The sequence below is a fragment of the Pristiophorus japonicus genome, chromosome 2, assembly GCF_044704955.1.
Source record: "Pristiophorus japonicus isolate sPriJap1 chromosome 2, sPriJap1.hap1, whole genome shotgun sequence".
NCBI classification, from domain to species: Eukaryota; Metazoa; Chordata; class Chondrichthyes; family Pristiophoridae; genus Pristiophorus; species Pristiophorus japonicus.
This window is the reverse complement of record NC_091978.1, coordinates 173636517-173658199: the sequence shown is the minus strand read 5'-3', so window position 1 is coordinate 173658199 and position 21683 is coordinate 173636517. Positions and strand designations below refer to the sequence as shown.

At 40.9% G+C, this 21683-nt stretch overlaps 1 protein-coding gene across 2 annotated transcripts; it reads left to right on the top strand.

The window, feature by feature from the left end:
• The first annotated feature begins 600 nt into the window (after positions 1–600).
• rhoh (ras homolog family member H) lies at positions 601–20459 on the top strand. 2 transcript variants are annotated; one of them, XM_070863278.1, is made up of 2 exons: positions 601–676; positions 19136–20459. In XM_070863278.1, the coding sequence occupies exon 2, from the start codon at positions 19294–19296 to the stop codon at positions 19858–19860; it is 567 nt and encodes a 188-aa protein (XP_070719379.1). In that variant the 5' UTR covers positions 601–676; positions 19136–19293; the 3' UTR covers positions 19861–20459. The 2 variants fall into 2 exon arrangements, with proteins under 2 accessions (XP_070719379.1, XP_070719376.1); XM_070863275.1 differs by lacking the exon at positions 601–676 and adding an exon at positions 18525–18610.
• The last annotated feature ends 1224 nt before the right edge of the window (positions 20460–21683 follow it).

Sequence of the window (21683 nt, the reverse complement as noted above, 5' to 3'; positions counted from 1 at the left end):
GCTGGAAATCTCAGCAGGTCAGGCAGCATCTGTGGAGAGAAAAACAGTTAACGTTTCAGGTGGATGACCCTTCGTCAGAACCTTTTTTCTAATGTTTGGCTCTTGGCTGGCTCCCAATTGAATTATCAATTGAATTACCATGACCAAGAGAGTGCTTTATGTAAGTGTGCTCCTGGCCATTACATTTTAAATGTCATGAATGTGTGTGGGCAGGAGCCCCTGAGCAGTTTGAAACCAGATTGGACACCACAATGGAGCCAAACCAAAACAGAGTGAGAGACATCCTCTAGGGGGTTTCACACCTCTTCTCTAGTCAGGCTGGGACCTAATTCTACAGTTATGTCGCCCTTTAGCTTTGCTGCTAACACAAACCACAAAAGGGTAGGTGAAACTGCAACCTGCAGCTCTTTTGGTTTGATGCTTGTGGCACAGGATGTCCTACCTAGTCTGAGTGGAGGCTTGCCGGGTAGTCAGTCTCTGGCTCAGTCATTCTGTCACAACGTGGCACTTGTTGCTCCTTTCGATGTCACTGTTGCTGTGGATATGTTAGGTAGTCGTGAGAACTCGTGCTCAAACTGAAGAAGATGTTGTCTGGTGTGAGGGACGGGCTGCTTCATATATAGAAGGAAAGACAGACTGAGCGTGTGAGCAGTTGGGGCCGGGTTGAGAGGATTCGGTGAGTTGGCAGCGCAGAGCCGGGGCCGTGCTGCGCCAGGCTGAAGGTGCTGAGGTCGGTCGGCGCAAAAAACAAGCTTATTTAAAAAAACAAATTACCGAGACATCTCTCTTGGGTTCGAATTACAGGCTGATCTCATTCGGAACATAGATCCAATTTAATAAAACAGACGAAAATAAAAATACATTGCTTAAAAAAATCACAGTGAAAAGTTTTTCGAATTGTTCAACGTCAAAAATAAAAATGAAAATATAATTTTTTGAGTTAAAATCAGATGGTGCTATATTTGTGGAAATAGTTGCTGAGAGTTGGGCAGAGTGCGGAGTTTCCCAGTCTGGGGACCCAGGCTGATCTGCCGCGCTTTTCACCTCAGCCTGCTGCTCACAAAGCCCGGATCCACACCGAGACTGACCATCGGGCGGCACCGCTTGTTTGATCTGTGCACAGGGGCTCGGACTCCTCGTTAGTTTTGTTTTTTTCGTTGCTTAAACCTATCGATTTGTGTTGAATTTAGTCACGCGGGGGAGGCACGTTTTCTTTCACGCTTGAGGCAAAATGAGAACAAGAAACAAATTAAAACTTTAAAAAGATATCAACTGAAGAGGGAATTTGTGTTAAACTGAAAAGAGTTAGTTTGGCAGAAATGAGCAGAGATCCCACCGTGCTAATGGCCTGTACAGTATGTTGGGAAATGAAGTGTCTTTATAATGTACAAATATGACAACCTGCAATAATGCGCAGTGGGTGTAATGTGTATCTACAATGTGCAGCACTTTAGATGGTCAACTTGTACACTAACAATACAATGTTTATAATAAACACTAATACTATAATATACACTTAGAATGAGCAACACCTAGATCCTCCAGTCAGTTACATCAAAGTAACTGTTATAAAGTGACAAAGTTACTATTAAAATGTCTTCAACATGGCGTAGAGGTTTGACATTTTAAAATGAAAGTACTGGGTAAAGTTTGCCAGCATTCCATAAAGTTTTTTCCAAAAGTGATCTTTACTGTTGTGTTGGTAATTTTGTCGAAGTAGTTTAACTTGGTCAGAAGAATACATATTAATTAATTCAGTGCTTAAAAGGTACACCAAAAATGCCAATCCTTCTGTGGGGAGAGAAGGCAGCATCTTTGTTTATTTCATATGAACTTTGAGGTACCAAGATAGATAAAATGACAGAACACATTTCAGCACATATAATGCAGTGTGGCAATGCAGATAGGATTCCAAATAATATGTAGTTTTCAATTTCTACAGATTCATCATTTAAAGGAAAGCATTAAAATAATCAGGCAGTTGCTGGAAGTGGATTATACATAGAAGCTTTCTGCCAGTAGGCCTTGTTGTAGATCAGTGTTTGCTGTTCTGCAGTGAGCTTACACTTTATCAGACAATAACTACATGCAGAATAAAGCATTATCTTTTGGATATGAAGCACGGCTTGTGCAGTAATAAACAATATAAATTTAACTGTGCAACAGCTTTAAACTTTCACCTGGTAAGATTTTTTTCAATAATTAATCAAGTTGGCAATACTTTTAAAGCATGCAGTGATAAATCAAATTGAATTGCAGATCAAGTTACTTTTATGTGTACATTTGAGGCCAAACAAAAGGTAGCACAAACAAATTAATAACTGAAAAGAAGAATTTCAGTTTTTCGATGTTTAACCGTACAAAGTCAGCAGGACAGATTTATTATTTTACTGAAGGGTTCAAATTAATTTGAAATTTTCTGATTCACCAAAAGCCACGATATTTAAACTGGAGGGCGCTATAAAAATACATTAATCTGGAACTTTCAGACAATTTTTCGAGGAGAATGAGTTTAGTGCTACAAGGAAGTTTGTGACATGTTTACCATATTTGTTAGTAACTTGATTGTACAGTGGAGGTGGTTTGTTACGCATAATATTCCATGGGCACCACACATGCACCGACGTGTGGGTGGCTCTCGTTGCTCTATTGTTTAAAATAAATACTTTTTCCATACAGTTGGAAGAAAGATTGTGTTAAAATGTATAAAGTGTGATTGATAGTTTGGGTAACAAAACAAAAAAAATTGTGCAGGTACATTAATATTTGTCAGGAAATTGGTTTTGTTGATAACTGATGAAGGAGATATCTGTTAGAAAGCTATCTTGTTGGGAGCTTCCATCTTCTTTAAACATTTATTATGAGATCCATTCTATGAATGGTTCAAAGCCCACAGTAAATGAGTGGAAGCTCATAACTGTTGGTTAGGGAAGAACTTCCATTTTACTCATGGATTACATTTTGAATGTAGGAGTGGCATCAAAATATCACCATTTTGGAGGGGAGGGTGGACAAAATCTTCAAACAATTCCTGTTTTCTATTTATTTTTTGATTTCCTTAATCTTTTTCAATAGTTCAAATATATTGGGTCATTTTAATTTATCTTGCTCCTTCCCTTTTACTGTCTTATCTTATTTTTTGTAGCTTTCATTTCATTTTCGGCTAGAAAACAAAATACATATTATCTTTCTTTAGCAATTGCCTTTTCTTCTAATGTTAGCATTTTTTTCTGCATTCCTCTCTGGGAAGGACTTATTTGCTTGAGTATAGTTCCATGGGTGTTAGCCACCACTGGTCAGTAACCATTCTTTACATGTGAGCCTAGGCAGCGAGTGTTGGTGGGCTATATGATCAGCTAAGTATGATCCTATCCTTGCCCAATCTAAATGTAAGCGCTTTACTGCAGGGATCACTGAGTTAGTGAATTGTAGTGGGATCCCCAGCTAATTCCCCCACCTCCTTTCCCAGGGATGTTTAAGCCAAGTGCCTTATCTGCTCCGGCTGAGATCAGTTAACTCACAGAGACGTAATCAACTAGCAATGCTGAATTATTGCAGGCGAGGCCTTTTAGAATGCTGTCATGTAACTTTGGAGTATTTGGCTTCTGAATAACTGTCATGTCTGTGCCATATAGATTTACAGTTGGAAAAAATCCAGATCAACATCAAAATAACAGAAAACTGTTAAATAAGTCATTTTTAGTAAGCTGACACGTTCAGAAGTAGTAGATTTTGATTTTTTTTAGTGGAAAGCGGAAGAATATTTTTTTTCTTTCATTACTACATTATTTTACTGCATTCACTAATACCGCAAATAAGTTTGTTTAATGTAAATTAATTTTCATGCCAATAATCAACAATTCAGTATTAATATTATGTCAATAAGTATAGTAGTGCAGTGGTTATGCTCTTGGACTGGTAATCCAGAGGCAAATAACATTAGTGAACCAGTTGGGTTTTTATGACAATCTGACAGCTTCAAGGTCACTTTTACTGATGCCAACTTTTTATTTCCAGATTTTTAAAAACTGAATTCAAATTCTCAAACTGCCATGATGGGATTTGAACTCGGGTTCTCTAGATTATAGTATGAATGTGCAAAGAGTCAGCTATGCTGCCTCATCCAAATTCCACATATGAACACTTTCAGCAGGAGTTATGAATAGTGTTCAGTAGTTGATATTTGCTGGTCTAAATGGCTCCAGACCACATACCGATTTTGTTCTTTGTTTCATCAGGGGAGAGTATTTTTTGTGAAAGTTTTCTTATTTTGCTATTTGGCAATTCTTTGCCAGTGTTCTTTTACTGTAACATATATAAGAGTTATCCTTTCAAAAAATAATTATTACATAGTCACATTTTTGGCACCCTGAGCAGAGACATCCCTCTATACAAGGCATTCTTCTATCTCATTTCGTGATGCAGTTACAAGGAACTTGTGGCAGGTAGATCTGAGTGTCTACCAGGATTAGGTCTTGAATCTACAGGTGTGAGAATAACATCTTAAAGGTCTTGTCATCTGGAGTTTCATGGCTGAAGGAAGAAACTCCCATTGACAATTTATGCTGCATGCAAAGAACTTGTTATTTAGGATCACAGTCCATTGTGATTTTACAATACATATTGCTTAGTGGCAGAATCTATTCCTCCAACTCTAGCCTCTTGTCCATCTCGCCATACCTTTGTCCCACCATTCGTGTCCTGCCTTCAGGTGTCGAGGTGCTAAGCTTTGGAATTCCCTCCTTAAACTTCTCTGATTCTCCACCTCTCTGCTCCTTTAATAACCTCCTTAAAACCTACCTCTTTGACCAAGCTTTTGGTCATCTATCCTAATTTCTCCTTCTCGGGCTCGGTGCCAATTTTTGACTGATTATACTCCTGTGATTCACTTTGGGACATTTTACTACATTAAAGGTGCTATGTCAATGCAAATTGTTGTTGTTTTTAAACATTTATTAAGGTCACATTAGTTTGACCTATCTATATTCATCTTTATTATTACTAAACATGTTGCAATACAAGAAAGCACAAAACAAGAAAATGCTATTCGGTACATCAAGTCCGACTTTCCCATAGACCATGTACAATCCACCCTGTCAACATCTGTACCCAATCCATTCAGTCTTCTGGTGAAAGTCCTAGCGCATGCTGTATCAAGTTTCTTCAGACTGCAACTGTAGTATTTTAGGCTATAGTTATACTTCAGCCACAGTGAAGCCAAAGCAGCATGATACAACCTCCTTGAGTTGATATCACACAAAAATGCAATTTGAGCAGCTTCACAACTGAAGTACAGTAAACTTTGCATAAAATTACTTTGTGTTGAATTCCCTCTGTCTTGCCACCTTTCCTCCTTTAACACACTCCTCAAAACTTCTGCCCAAAACTTTTACTCATCTGTCCTAGTATCTCCTTCTTTGACTTGGTGATAGTTTTTGTTTTATTACGTTCCTGTGAAGTGCCTTGGGGCTACGTTAAAGGTGCTATGTAAATTAAAGTTGTTGTAGTAGTGTTAGAGGTACAGATTCTGCTCATGTTCAACACTGCACTTCATTTATGCAATATTCCAGATATTTCTGAGTGTAATGACATTGACAAGTGTTAAAGGTGGCTGTAGAATAGGCCGATGATGATGGAAGTGAAAATTGTACTTACCTAGCTGCCTTGCCATCAACTGCATACTCGCACAATATCCCCATGAGACGCCTTGGCCAGTAACTGAAAATATTTGTGGTTTATGTTTTGCGAAGACAACACTCAATTGCAATCTGCATTTTAATTTCCCTGAGATATCAGCTGTGTTTGCAAGCAATGTAATCCTGCAGATATAAAGAAAACAAAAACACTACAGAATTCCTCAGAAATGGTTTCTAGTAAACCATTTGCAGAAATGGAAAGCTGAAGGTTGATGCATAATGTGTCATATGATTGGCTTATAAGGACACAATGGGATAGAAGTTAGTCTGGGCCCATATTCCATGCTTCAACAACCAACAACTGTCCCACCTGCGACAGAGACTGTAATTCCCGAATTGGACTGTTCAGTCACCTGAGAACTTACTTTTGGAGTGGAAGCAAATCTTCCTCGATTTCGAGGGACTGTGATGATGATGCAAAGACATTTCTCCTAACCTCTCCTCACTCTCAGTGACATTGACTCCCCAACCAGAGAAAATAGTTTTTCCTTTTGACTCTTATCCAAACCCTTTTTAATTTTCGAAACTTCTATTAAATCACCTCTGCTCCAGTATCTTGTGTCACTCCCCATTACTGTAGTTTACCATTCCTGGCATCATCATGGTACAGGGTAAATCCTAGCTAGATACTTTCTGTGGTTTTATTATCCTTTGAATAATGAAACACCCACAACAGCACTCAGTACAAAAAATGTTTTGTACAAATATATTATTACTTCTTTATTTTTGTACTCTCAGTATTGCTAATTCTTGTGATTCCATCATGAGACATGTGATTTCCAAGTGAAATAAAGCTTCACTCATGATGGAACGCTTAAATTGAGCAATTGTTTGGGGGAAAATAATAACCAGGTCCCAGAGGGCTTTCCATAATGTCCATTGGGTTCCTCCACACTCTGCCACATCCAAGTCTGCGGGCTCAGCTCGGCTCGGCTCGACCGCCCTCATATATAAACATGCGCAGGCAAGAGCCAGGATTAACCAGGATCACCAATTGACCGAGTGAGCCACCTCCTCCTCCATCCGAGCAGAGGGAGCCGCGCTCATCTTCCTCCCCTTTGGCCCCGGCTGACGACACCACCGCATTCATTGTTGCGTCGATTGGCTCCATCACCTTGCACCCCTTCCTCCACCTCCTCTTCCTCCTCACAAATTCCAAGAGATCTTGTGATATCTTGCGCCTCCTGCAGGGTTGCTGTGGTAACGGATGATTGAAGGAAAGACATCCAAGCCAGCACAGAGAATTCTTTCACTTGTTATCCCACTTTCATCCCACACTTCTGTGGAAGTAAAACGAAAATTTCCTGCCATCCTGACATTATAAAATAATCCCAATCTTCTTGTGAAATTACATTAATGCTGAGTCTTAACAGGCCCTTTGAGAAAAGTGACTGGTGTCTTTCCCAGGTGAGAGCAGAGTTCATATCAATTGACATTTGTTTAAACAAAAACACCATAATAAAATATAAGTGGAAGTAACCTGACAGAGCATAACTAAATCTTAACTTAGATAACATTTAGTATGTAACACTGCAGAGTGTTTCAGGGATATCTAATTAGATCAAAGGTTTAACATTCTTTGCTTTTGTTGCCATTTTCCTAAAGTAGTTTTTCTCTAAGTATTTGAGAAACAAAATATGGCAATCTGTCATGTTTCTCTATTATACATTTTTATTGTCATTCTTGTACCACCATACATTTGGGCCAGATGTTATTGAGCTGTTAGCACTCCAATTTTTAAGAGTTATTTCATCATTAAAAAAACTTTGGTACTGATATTAAAAATCCCAATGCGCAAATCGGCGTATTTTTTTCCAAAAGCTCCCCCAAGATTTAGGTGTTTCATCACAAGAGAAGCTTTATTCACTTGGAACTCGCTTGTTTTGCGATGAAAATTTGGCAATACTGTTGCTATCATTTCTATGACTTCATTAATTTTATAGTTCAAATTACAGTTGGATGGACAGGCTAGGAATGTAGAGGGATGAGTTTTTCTGGGCTGAACGCCTTTGGTTGGCAGCTGCAGGGACTGCATTGTGTGGTGCTTGTGTTGGGCACCAGGTGGGGGGGTTGGTGATAGCGGGTAGGATTTCTTTAAAGTTTGTTGTAAAGCATTTTCAGATGCAGTAATATAATTTTTGTAAAGAGCTGTGACCTGTTAGAGACTAAATAAAGCCACTATTGAGGTTTTTAAATGAACTTTCAATCTATGTTGGTTTAGAAGGACAAGGCCATTAGGTGCACGAGAACACCATCCCCTCCAAGTCCCCCTCCAAGTCATAACATCCTGACTTGGCACTATATCGCCGTTCCTTCATTGTCGCTGGGTCAAAATCCTGGAACTCCCTCCCGAACAGCACTGTGGGAGTATGTTCAGCACACTGGCTGCAGCGTTTCAAGAAGGCGGCTCACCACCATCTTCTCCAGAGCAATTAGGGATGGGCAATAAATGCTTGCATTGCCAGCAATGACCACATCTCATGACCGAATAAAAAAAAAGCATTATATGATTTCTTACCAAATCTCATGATCTTTAAGAGTTTTCTCATGATTTATGAGACAGTGGGGTTGGCATTACTGTACTCTATACCCTTATTAACCAAACATTTTATTAGCCTTTTTAATGGCTTTATCTACCTGCACTTGCACTTTCAGGGATTTATATATTTGAAACTCTACATTTCTCCGATCAACTACACCGTTCAGTGTCTTCCCATTGAGTATATAATCCCATTCCTTATTTCTCCACCCAAAATGTTTTACTTCAGACTTAAATTGCCATTGCCACCTATCTGCCCATTCAGCTAACCTGTCTATATCTTCCTAAAATCTTTCACAGTCCTCCTCATTGTTTGCCAAATCTTCTACTTCTGTGTTATCAACAAATTTTGAGATTAAATTCCCTTTGCCCAAATCCAAATCATCTATATACACTGAGGACAAAATCAACCGAACCCTGGCCTAATCCTCCAATCTGAGCAACACCCATTTACCCTATCTCTTTGTTTCTTGTCCATCAACCAACTTTCTGTCCATACTGCTATGTTTCCTTTTATACCATGCTCTGATATCTTATCAAATGCCTTCTGAAAATCCATATGCACTACTGTGTTCTCTTTATTTATTCAAATTGTTACCTTGTTAAACGTGACTTGCTTTGAATAATTCCATGCTGGCTGTCCTTGATTAACCCTTGCACTTTCTAAATGCTCACTTATTATATTTTCACTGGTATTGATCATATAAATATGGACAATTAGAACAGAACTGATTGTGATAAAAACAAATTATTAAGCATAACTTTAATACCCAAAGTTGTGCAATTTGCTTCTTTTTATTAAAACAATATTCCACCTTTCCAATGTTGTAGTTTCAAATTCACAGAGATGATCAGGAATTCGGAACCTATGGTAAATGGGTGTATGAGCTCCCAGAAAATATCCAACGCAAAGCAGGAGAATTTGTGAGGGAGAGAAGCTGTGCTGCCATTCATAGAAACATAGAAACATAGAAAATAGGTGCAGGAGTAGGCCATTCGGCCCTTCTAGCCTGCACCGCCATTCAATGAGTTCATGGCTGAACATGCAACTTCAGTACCCCATTCCTGCTTTCTCGCCATACCCCTTGATCCCCCTAGTAGTAAGGACTATATCTAACTCCTTTTTGAATATATTTAGTGAATTGGCCTCAACAACTTTCTGTGGTAGAGAATTCCACAGGTTCACCACTCTCTGGGTGAAGAAGTTTCTCCTCATCTCGGTCCTAAATGGCTTACCCCTTATCCTTAGACTGTTCATTAGTTTGAGTTGGATTACTTACTAGTTTTTGTTTAAAGGTTTTCAATATTTTCATCAACTGTATCATAGCACAGTCTGTTCTGATCTATATGCAAATGAAGGGTTTAGATAGATGAATTAATTTTCTAGGACAGATTTTTAGATTAAAACTGAGTAGGAATTCAAATGTTATCTGGCTATCATCTTAAGGAATCTCAAAAATCAACAACTCTGTTGGAACTGATTTTACGGTGGCTGGTCGTGGTGATGATAGGAACGGTTGCTTCAGCCGCAAGGACTGGACAAGAGTTGTGTAAAGGTGTCACAACATGTCTCATAATCACTCTGATTAGGATTGTCTATTTTGTTCAAGCTGTTTTGCATATTGTAACAGAATTTTCCAGTTTTAGTCAGCTAAGTTTAAGCAGGTTTTTAAAAAGTATACATAACGTAGGGAGGATTTAAAAAAAAAAGTGAACATTATTCCACAAAAACACAGTTGTGTCAATTGCATCTTAAGGTACGATCAAAACTGATTAGGGCTTTTCCATTTCAGTGTTCATGTACATTTATATCTGCTTATTATTTGTGAGGGAAGAAATCCTTCTATTTTTTTTCATTCCTCACTTCCTTCTTACAGCAGAGAGGTTTCAGCAGATCGATGAGCTGCTGCCAATGCTGCTATGAGTAAATGCACAGAAATGCATGAGAATAGCCCAGGGATTTCCTTCTTATTCCGCCATTCCATGGTGCTACATAGTGGTATTCACATTTTCTTTTATTTTACAGTCAGTTGTAGTATTTTGTCATATGATGCTTAAATACATTGACTATAGTTTTGCAACTAGGATTTACACTTTACAGTTATGTTTCAATTACGGTTCTGGTTATTCATTGCGTAATTAAATATTACGTTATAATTGCAGGACTTTATGGGGCTGAAATTGCCCCCTTCATTAAGGCCCGTTACCGGCGGTAACAGGGCAGTAAGTCCTTTCCCGCCGGGGGCAGACAGATGGTCTGACCCGTGCGAAATTGCCCCTGGATTGCGGCGCCGACCCCTTACTGCCTGGCGGTAACTTTTCTGTTGTGTATAGCTCAGTACCAACCTGGGTGTTGCATTTACCCACTAAACCATTGGGGATGCTAAATAATATTCTGTCAGAAGTAAAAAATCCATTTCTTAGCCACCAATTCCATTCCTCTCCAGGGTCACTGTTTGAAACTGAACCAGACAGTTCACAACCTTGCATCCTATTTGACCCTTAGATGAGCTTCTCTTCATCATATCCTCTCCATCACCAAAACTGCCTACTTCCACCTCCGTAGCTTCGCCCGTCTCCGACCCTGCCTCAGCTCAGCCGTTGCTGAAACCCTCATCCATTCCTTTGTTATCTCTAGACTTGACTATTCCAATGCTGTCCTGGCCGGCTCATTTTCCACCCTCCATAAACTTGAGCTCATTCAAAGCTCTGCTGCCTGAATCTGCTCGTATCCAGCTAGTGTACTTGAAGTGTATAGCCATTGGCGGCCGTACCTTCTGCTGCCTGGTCCCTAAGCTCTAAAATTCCCTTCCTGAACCTCTCCACCACTCTCGCTCTCTCCTTTTTTAAGACGCTCCTTAAAACCTACCTCTTGTCACCTGTCCTAATATCTCCTTATGTGAAAGCATATTGGCTCAGAAAATCAAAATGTAGAGTCAGTCTGGGTGGAGTTAAGGAGCAGCAAGGGGCAGAAAACATTGGTGGGAGTTGTCTAGAGGCCTCCAAACAATAGTGGTAGTGTAGTGGACGGCATCAAACAGGAAATTAGAGATGCGTGCGGCAAGGGTACTACAGTAATCGAAGGTGACTTTAATCTACATACAGACTGGCCAAACTAAATTAGTAATAATACTGTGGCAGATGAATTCCTGGAGTGTGTACGAGATGGTTTTTTTAGACCAGTATGTTGAGGAGCATACTAGGGAACAGGCTATCCTAGATTGGGTATTGTGTAATGAGAAGGGGTTAATTAACAGTCTTGTTGTGCGAAGTCCTTTAGGGAAGAGTGACCATAACATGATTGAATTCTTTATTAAGATGGAAAGTGAAGTAGTCCAATCCGAAACTAGAGTCCTAAATCTAAACAAAGGAAACTACGAAGGTATGAGGAATGAATTGGCTATGATAGATTGGGAAGATTCATTAAAAGGCATGACGGTGGATAGGCAATGGTGAATATTTAAGGAACGAATGCATGAATTGCAACAATTATACATTCCTTTCTGGCGTAAAAACACAAAAGAAAAAGTGGCCCAACCATGGCTAACAAAAGAAATTAAGGATAGTATTAGATCCAAAGAGGACATATACAAACTTGACAGAAAAAGTAGCAAGCCTGAGGATTGGGAGCAGTTTAGAATTCTACAAAAAGGAACAAGAGATTGATTAAGAGGGGAAAAATATAATATGAGAGTAAACTTGCAAGGAACATAAAAACTGACTACAAACGTTTCTACAAGCACGTAAAAAGAAAAAGATTAGTGAAGACAAATGTAGGTCCTTTACAGAAAGAAACAGGAGAATTTGTAATGGGGAACAAGGAAATGGCAGAACAATGAAATAAATACTTTGGTTCTGTTTTCACGGAAGAGGTCACAAATAATGTCCTAGAAATGCTTGGGAACCAAGCGTCTAGTGAGCAAGAGGAATTAAAGGAAATGATTATTAGTAAGAAAATAGTGCTGGAGAAACTAATGGGACTGAAGGCCGATAAATCCCCAGGGCCTGATGATCTGCATCCCAGAGTACTAAAAGAGGTAGCCATGGAAATAGTAGATGCATTGGTTGTCATCTTCCAAAATTCTATAGATTATAGAACAGTTCCTGCAGATTGGAGGGTGGCAAATGTAACCCCACTATTTAAAAAAGGAGGGAGAGAGAAAACAGAGAACTACAGACCAGTTAGCCTGACATCACTAGTAGGGAAAATGCTAGTGTCTATTATAAAGAATGTGATAACGGCACACTTAGATAATATCAACGGGATAAAACAAAGTCAACATGGATTTATGAAAGGAAAATCATGTTTGACAAACCTACTGGAGTTTTTTTGAGGATGTATCTGATAGAATAGATAAGGGAGAACCAGTGGATGTAGTGTATTTGGATTTTCAGAAGGCCTTTGATAAAACCCCACATAAGAGGTTAGTGTGCAAAATTAAAGCACGTAGGATTGGGGGTAATATACTGGCATGGATTGAAAATTGGTTAACTGACAGGAAACAGAGAGTAGGAATAAACTGGTCTTTTTCATTGTGGTGGCAGTGACTAGTGGGGTACCACAGGGATCAGTGTTTGGGCCCCAGCTATTCACAATAAATATAAATGATTTGGATGAGGGAACCAAATGTATTATTTCCAAGTTCACTGAAGACACAAAACTAGGTGAGATTGTGAGTTGTGAGGAGGATGCAAAGATGCTGCAAGGTAATTTAGATAGGTTGAGTGAGTGGGCAAACACATGGCAGATGCAGTATAATGTGGATAAATATGAAGTTATCCACTTTGGTAGGAAAAACATAAGGACAAAGTATTATTTAAATTGTGATGGTTTGGGAAGTGTCGATGTACAGAGGGACCTAGGTGTCCTTGTACACCAGTCATTGAAAGCAAATATGTAGGTGCAACAAGCAGTTAGGAAGGCAAATGGTATGTTGGCCTTCATTGCAAGAAGATTTGAGTACAGGAGCAAGGATGTCTTACTACAGTTATACAGGGCCTTGGTGAGACCGCACCTGGAGTATTGTGTGCAGTTTTGGTCTCCTTAACTAAGAAAGGATATACTTGTCATAGAGGGAGTGCAGCGAAGGTTCACCAGACTGATTCTTGGGATGGCAAGACTGTCGTATGAGGAGAGATTGGGTTGACTAGGCCTGTATTCACTAGAGTTTAGAAGAATGAGAGGGGATCTAATTGAAACGTATAAAATTCTGACTGGGTTGGATAGACTGGATGCGAGGAGGATGTTTCCCCTGGCTGGGAAGTCTAGAACAAGGGGTCACAGTCTCAGGATATGGGATAGGAAATGTAGGACCGAGATGAGGAGAAATGTTTTCACTCAGAGGGTGGTGAACCTGTGGAATTCTCTGCCACAGGAGGCCAAGTCACTGAATGTATTTAAGAAGGTGATAGATAGATTTCTAGAAACAAAAGACATCAAGGGGGAATACGGGGCCCAAGTTTCCACACGATAAAAAACGGGCGCCCCTCCGAGCTGGGCGCCCGTTTTTCGCGCCTAAAACGGCGCCGGAAAAAAAACGCGCGATTCTGGAGCGCCCTGCAGCTCCTTGTCTGTTTGGCGCGGCGCCCAGGGGGCGGAGCCTACACTCGTGCCGATTTTGTAAGTGGGAGGGGGCGGGTACTATTTAAATTCGTTTTTTTCCTGTCGGCAACGCTGTGCGTTGGAGCGTTCGCGCACGCGCAGTGTGAAGGAAACATTGGCACTCGGCCATTTTTGTAGTTCTTTGTAGCTGTTTAGTTTTTGAACATTTTTTAATAAAAGCACATTGCCATCAGCACATCAGCACTGAGAAGGGTGCAGGAAGCCTCAGAAAGTTGAGGCAGCCGTTTCCCGACGACCTCCCCCTTTTGCCGTCGGGAAATGGCTCCTCAATTTCTGAGGCTTCCTGCAGCCTTCTGTCTCCTTCCCTCCCTCCCTCCTGCCGTTTGGAACGGCTTCCTCCCACCCCCCCCCCCCCACTGCGTTCGGTCGGTCGGTCGGGCCCGCACTCCCCCCGCCCCCCCTGCTCGCCCGCCCGGAACGGCTCCCCCTCTGCGTTCGGTCCCTCCCCGCCGTCTGGAACGGCTTTCTCCCCTGCGTTCGGTTGGTTGGTTCCCTCCCGCCCGCCGTCTGGAACGGCTTCCTTCCCCCTCCCCACCCCCCCGCGTTCGGTCGGCGGTCGGTTCCCTCCCTCCCTCCCACCGTCTGGAACGGCTTCCTCCCCCCCCCACGTTCGGCCGGCCGTCTGGAACGGCTTCCTTCTCTCCCCCCCCCCCCCCCGTGTTCGGGAACGGCTGCCTCGTTTTGTGAGGCTTGCTGCAGCATTCTCCCTGGCTGAAGCACTTTCACACAGGTAGGAAGATGGTTTATTTAATCTTTTCTTTGCTTATAAATTTTTATTCAGGTTGGATTTATTTGTACAATATTTGTATAATTATAAATAAAGATTTATTGTAGAATTTAATGACTTCCTTTCCTCCCCCTCTCCGTTCTGGACACCTAATTTGTAACCTACGCCTGATTTTTTAATGTGTAGAACAGGTTTTTTCAGTTCTACAAAAATCTTCACTTGCTCCATTCTAAGTTAGTTTGGAGTACGTTTTCACTGTGGAAACTTTGCAATCAGGCATCAGTGGCCGGACACGCCCCCTTTTGAAGAAAAAATTCTGTTCCAAAGTGGAACTGTTCTACCTGACTAGGACTGCAGAAAAAAAAATGTGGAGAATTGCGATTTCTAAGATAGTCCGTTCTCCAACAGTTGCTCCTAAAAATCAGGCGCATATCATGTGGAAACTTGGGCCCATGTTGTTGAGGTATAGGATCAGCCATGATCATATTGAAGGGCGGAATGGCCTACTACTGCTCCTATTTTCTATTTATCTATGTTTCTTTGTGGCTCGATGTTAAATCTTGTTTGATAATGCTCCTGTGAAGCACCTTGCGACATTTTACAATGTTTTAATGCGTCATGTAAATGCAAGTTGTTGTTGTAATTTATATTACTATTGCTCCAGTGAGCAGAAAAAATAGTAAATAAGAATTATTAGCCCTCTTAAAAGCAAACTTAAAAAAACTTCTAAAGGAACAGCTTAGATTGATGTAACTTATCTCAGCAATGTCTCAAAGTGTTTCTTTTTTTTAATTTGTACATGGTATGTGGGCGTCACTGGCAAGGCGAGCATTTATTGCTCATCCCTAATTGTCCTTGAGAAAGTGGTGGTGAGCTGCCTTCTTGAACCGCTGCAGTCCATGTGGTGAAGGTACTCCCTGCTGTTAGGGAGGGACTTTCAGGATTTTGACCCAGTGAAGAAACGGCGATATATTTCCAAATCGGGCTGGTGTGTGACTTGGAGGGGAACTTGCAGGTGGTGGTGTTCCCCTGCGTCTGTTGCCTTTGTCCTTCTAGGTGGTAGAGGTCGTGAGTTTGGGAGGTACTATCGATGAAATCTTGGTGAGTTCCTGCAGTGCATCTTGTATATGGTATACACTGCAGCCATGGTGTGCTGCTGCTAGACATAAAAACATAAGAATTGGGGCCAGGAGGGAGTGAATATTTAAGGTGGTGGATGGGGTGCCATCAGGCGGCTGCTTTGTCCTAGATGGTGTCGAGATTCTTGAGTGTTGTTGGAACTGCATTCATCCAGGAAAGTGGAGAGTATTCCATCACACTCCTGACATGTCTTGTACATGGTGGAAAGACTTTGGGGAGTCAGGAGGTGAGACACTCGGCCGCAGAATACCCAGCCTCTGAACTGCTCTTATTGCCACAGTATTTATGTGGTTGGTCCAGTTAAGTTTCTGGTCAATGGTGACCCCCAGGATGTTGATGGTTGCTGATTCTGCAATAGTATTGCCTTTGAATGTCATGGGGCGGTGGTTAGACTTTCTCTTGTTGGAGATGGTCATTGCCTGGCACTTGTGTGGCGTGAATGTTACTTGCCATTTATCAGCCCAAGCCTAAGTGTCCTCCAGGACTTGCTGCATGCAGGCACAGCCTTCCTCATTATCTGAAGACCTGCGAATGGAACTGAACAACACTATGAAATCATCAACGAACATTCCCATTTCTGACCCTATGATGGAGAGAAGGTCATTGTAGGGCTACGGTAGCAGTAGTTATGTTACTGGACTAGTAATCCAGAGGTCTAGACTAATGATCCAGAAAGATGAGTTCAAATCCCAGCATGACAGCTGTGGAATTTAAATTCAGTTAATTTAAATAAATCTGGAATAAAAAACTAGTATCAGTAGTAATAATGACCATGAAACTACCGGATTGTCGGAAAAACCCAACTGGTTCATTAATGTCCTTTAGGAAAGGCAAACTGCTATGACAAAGTCAGCACTGTGTGGGAGCACCTTCATCAACATGTGGACTGCAGTGGTTCAAGAAGGCATCTCACCACAACTTTCTCAAGGGTAATTAGGGATGGGCAATAAATGCTATCAAGTGGCACATACTCACCAATAACCTACTCACCGATGCTCAGTTTGGGTTTTGCCAGAACCATTAGGCTCCAGGTCTCATTGCAAGAGTTCCTCAGGACAGTGTCCTATGGGCCAACTATCTTCAGTTGCTTTTTTAAAATGTATTCGTTTATGGGATGAGGGCGTCTCTGGCAAGGCAGTCACTCTCACCTCATCTCTGGAATTTAGCAATTTTGTCCATGTTTGGAGCAAGGTTGCAATGAGGCTGCTTGATAGCAATGTTGACGACACCTTCCATCACATGGTTGATGATTGAGAGTAGACTGATCGGTAATTGGCTGGATTGGATTTGACCTGCTTTTTGTGGACAGGACATACCTGGGCAATTTTCCACATTGTCGAGTAGTTGCCAGTGTTATCACTGTACTGGAACAGCTTGGCTAGAGCGGCAGATAGTTCTGGAGCACAAGTCTTCAACACGACAGCCGAGATGTTGTCGGGACCTATAACCTTTGCTGTATCCAGTGCGCTCAGCTGTTTCTTAATATCACTTTTAATGAATTCATTTGAAAGGTAGTGATTGCTGTTATGTAGTCAAACATAAAGTTGCATAGTTTAGCTCTTCATTAAGGAGCTGGCATTACAGGTGTCGCTCTGTAGATACATACTTGGAGAGTTTGCATCAACTGCATTTGAATAACTGTGACTTCCTTTTATTTCTTGGCAATGTTCGTATCAGAAAAGACAGCTGCGGATTAGACACACAGTGCTGCTCTGCCTCACAATTTGTAGATGGAGTTAACACTTTCAGTTTTGCATGTGTATGTTCTGTATGCGGATAGTGTTGCTTGCCGTGTATAACTGACAGAGGAGCATTTGATGGAAGGGAGTTAGGTCGGTTCTCCCTGTCTAAGGATCACAGCCTTTCTTCCTTAATTGCTTGGCTGAGAAATAAGGGCTATGGTTTGCATATTGGAAATTGGAAGGGCACTGAATTTATTTCTCTTCTTAAATGTTTGAGGCTCTTATGCAAAACTTGAATGCCTCCATTGGGCCCCTCCCTGAGCCACAATGCAAACTACAAAACCGCAGTAAAACTCAACCACTTCCAACAAACCTGGTGTCAGATTCGAGTAACTTTTTTTTCTTTCTCTCAAAAGTGTCCATTCATTTATATATTTTCTGAAATCATTGCACGTTGTGATTGCAGGAGGACTGCATCGATACAACTCTTGTTGCAAAACAAAAAACAATTAAATCAAGTGCCCCCTTATTAAAGGGGGGGAACACTCCAAACAGTTTTCAAGTGCCCTTATTTTGTTTTTTTTGTGGGGTTTTTTTGGGCACTAAAACCACAAATTATACAAGTGTCCCCTGGCTAAAGTAGGAGGGGGACACTACTGCATCAATACATCCAGATTTCCTGCCATGACTGCTTGTGCTGGGAGCATTGTGAATTAAGATGTTCGGATGACTTGTTTATTCCGTTTCTGGTGACTAGTTAGGTCTGTGGGGGAGGTGCGGGGAATAGAGTCTGCTTACTACGAGTCATGTCGGTTGGGATTATTGTCACAATAGGGGACAAATTCTGCAGCTGTTCCTCAGTTAACTCTAGAAAGAGAGTTTCCCATAGTCATGCTCCGTGATGTATCGTTTCTGTGAAAAGTGAAATCATTGGAATGGAGCAATACCATATGGATTCAGAAGGAAGTATGTTAGTCTATTTTCTTAGAATTGGGTACGTCACGAGAATGTTTCAAGAACTGCTCGGAGCACTGTCATGTTCTCAAAGTTATCAGGAAGGAAGAGCAATATATATAGAAGTGAGAGCTACAGAACTGAAGTGTGAGAAGTACAATACATCAACAGAAGAGTACTACCTATATTTGAATCTATTCGTAAAGCCTGTGGTGGAAATTAGTGACAACATTGAGTGTTTTATTACAGGTAAAATCTGCAGCAACAATTAATTTAAATGTGTTAAAATGCTAACTTTTGATTTTCCTCTTAATTTTCACAGATTTATGTAAAACTTCTTGAAAGAGTGACAATATAAAATAATGCACAGAGGAAGGTTTTCTCTGTGCACCATGTGCACTGAAATTGTAAGCTCATTCTCCGTAGACAGGCTTAAAATTTTGCTACAGCTAGCACACCGAGGAATTCTTCAGTTCATAGTAGTATTAATTATGTTATCGTCTTCATTTTATCTGTATTTAAAGTCAAGATTCATTGTCCTGTCTTCTGCTCTAACTATTCTTGTCCAGGTCTGTGGAAATCCTTCCCTTCCTCCTACAATCTCTAGACTCTTAAAACCAAACCTTCGTGTCAACCAATTATTACTTCTGAAGTAAAAAGTTGCAAATAAACTGTGATAGGTCAGCATCTGAAAGAAAAAACATTAGTTAATCTTTTGAGTATGACACTTTACCAGAACTTTTTATCACTAAATGTTTCTTTCTTGTTTCACAGGTGAAAGAAAGCTTTGGTGGAACTTTCTGTATGAACATCCTTTTATAGTGAACTGCTGTACTATAAAGGAAGAGTATTTCTTTGAAGAATCTGTACTCCTGCTGTGAGAGATTGAAAAGACTTGTGCAAAGCTGGTTGCATAGAAGCTTGAAGGCATCATGAGCTCAATAAAATGTGTTCTTGTGGGTGATGTAAAAGTGGGGAAAACATCTTTACTAGTGAGGTTTACATCAGAGACTTTCCCAGATATCTACAGGCCCACAGTTTATGACAATACTGGAGTAGATGTGTTTATGGATGGAACTCAGATCAGCCTGGGACTCTGGGACACATCGGGAAGTGATTCATTTCAAGGAATTCGCCCTCTTTCTTACCAGCAAGCTGATGTGGTGCTAATTTGCTACTCTGTGGCAAACCCTATGTCCTACTTGAACGTTAGGAATAAATGGATGCCAGAAATCAGAAGTTTCTTACCAAAGACTCCAGTATTGGTCATTGCCACACAAATAGACCAACGTGACATAGGCACTTTTCGCACCATCACAACTGTTGATGGGAAGAGGTTGGCAAGAGATATCAGAGCGCGAGGTTACCTGGAGTGCTCAGCAATTACTAACAGAGGGGTGCAAGAAGTGTTTGAATGCGGAGTGAGGACTGCTGTCAGCTACATCAAAAAACAAACCAGGAGGAGGATCATAGACCTCAATAAATGTGTGATAGCCTGACGATAATTTAAATCATTTTGACTCCAATTTTTCAACAAATACTAAATAAACTGTCACCTAAATGCTTTCAACCTGGCTGTGTTGATCGTGGCATATGAGTCATTTTTGGCCTTTGTCCACTTGTGCTGTTTATCCTTATCAGTGTGGCTCTGATTCATTTCTACTGAAGTAAGGATTCCGACAGGAACGCTAACAAAAAATATATCTGAGAGGAGGAACTACTTTCAGGATTGACTATCATAGACTTTTAGGAGTTCAAAATATTTTGACATTTTGGTGATTGATCACTATAGAAAGATGGTTGACAATTTTATTTTGTGTTACAAGTTTTATTTAATTTGAACTGCATGCCACCATGATGCCAGATACTTTAAAGATGATGTATTAAATAAAACTGTACTTTTGCACTCACTGATAAAGTGTCCCAATCTCAGTGATCCAGCCTGTAGTACATATAAATATCCACTTTTGTTGACTGTAATATTTAATAATTTTATACTTATTTCCACCTTGTTATCACTGACCTCTGATGAGAAACATGTACAAATATTGTGGTAACAAGGTTTAAAGTGTAGGTGTGTCGTAATTTTCTCTTAGTTTACAGAATATGTCTCAATAAATTAAAACTTTTTTACAATCAGAAATTTTTCCACTATTTTCCATATTAGAAAGTGGAAATAAGTGTGGCATTATTTTGAGCCAAACAGACCAAGAAGGTTGAAAACTGAATTCCTGGTATGTCATCATCATCATCATAGGCAGTCCCTCGGAATCGAGGAAGACTTGCTTCCACTCTTAACATGAGTCCTTAGGTGGCTGAACAGTCCAATATGAGAGCTACAGTCCCTGTCACAGGTGGGACAGATAGTCGCTGAGGGTAAGGGAGGGTGGGACTGGTTTGCCGCACGCTCTTTTCACTGCCTGCACTTGATTTCTGCATGCTCTCGGTGATGAAACTCGAAGTGCTCAGCGCCCTCCACTTAGGGTGGTCTTTGGCCAGGGACTCCCAGGTGTCGGTGGGGATGTTGCACTTTATCAGGGAGGCTTTGAGGATGACCTTGTAACGTTTCCTCTGCCCATCTTTGGCTCGTTTGCCGTGAAGGAGTTCCAAGGAGCTGGCGATTAGTATTTTGGATTCACTGAGGTTGGGGACAGGGAACCAGTGTAAGACAGTGAAGGTGGGTAGGTAGGTGAGCAAGGACAGGAAATGGGCGATGGAATTTATAGAGGGTGCAGGACAGGAGTGTAGTTAAAGGCTTTTATGACAGGAGGCTGAGGTAAGGGTGGAGATGGACAAAATATATGACTGAACTTCATTTTTTTTTAAACAGCGAAATTCACACAGCTAAGTGAAGAGCCTTATTAACAGTAGCAACAACTTGCATTTATATAGCACCTTTAATGTAGTAAAGGCGCTTCACCGGAGTGTTTTAAGACAAAACAAGTAAATTTGACACCAAGCCACATAAGAAGAAATTACGGCATGTGACCAAAAGCTTGCTCAAAGAGGGAGGTTTTAAGGAGTGTCTTAAAGGAGGAAAATGTAATGAATGTAATGACTCACAAGACTCGTTACTGTAAACTGCCTCAGGTGTAAACCTGATCCAACTTTATTCGCGCCCAAAGTAACCCGCGTGACATGGTACCCGCGCTTATATACCAGTGACTGCGCATGCACGCGTACAGCCCGATGACCTCCGACAGTGGCGCCCTCTGATGTCTGGTGATCCCAAGCATAAATGCATAACAACATCCCCTTTCAAGATCTTAATATCAGTCTTTTTACAAATTAAGACGGTCTGGGACTTTCCGCTCACGAGTTG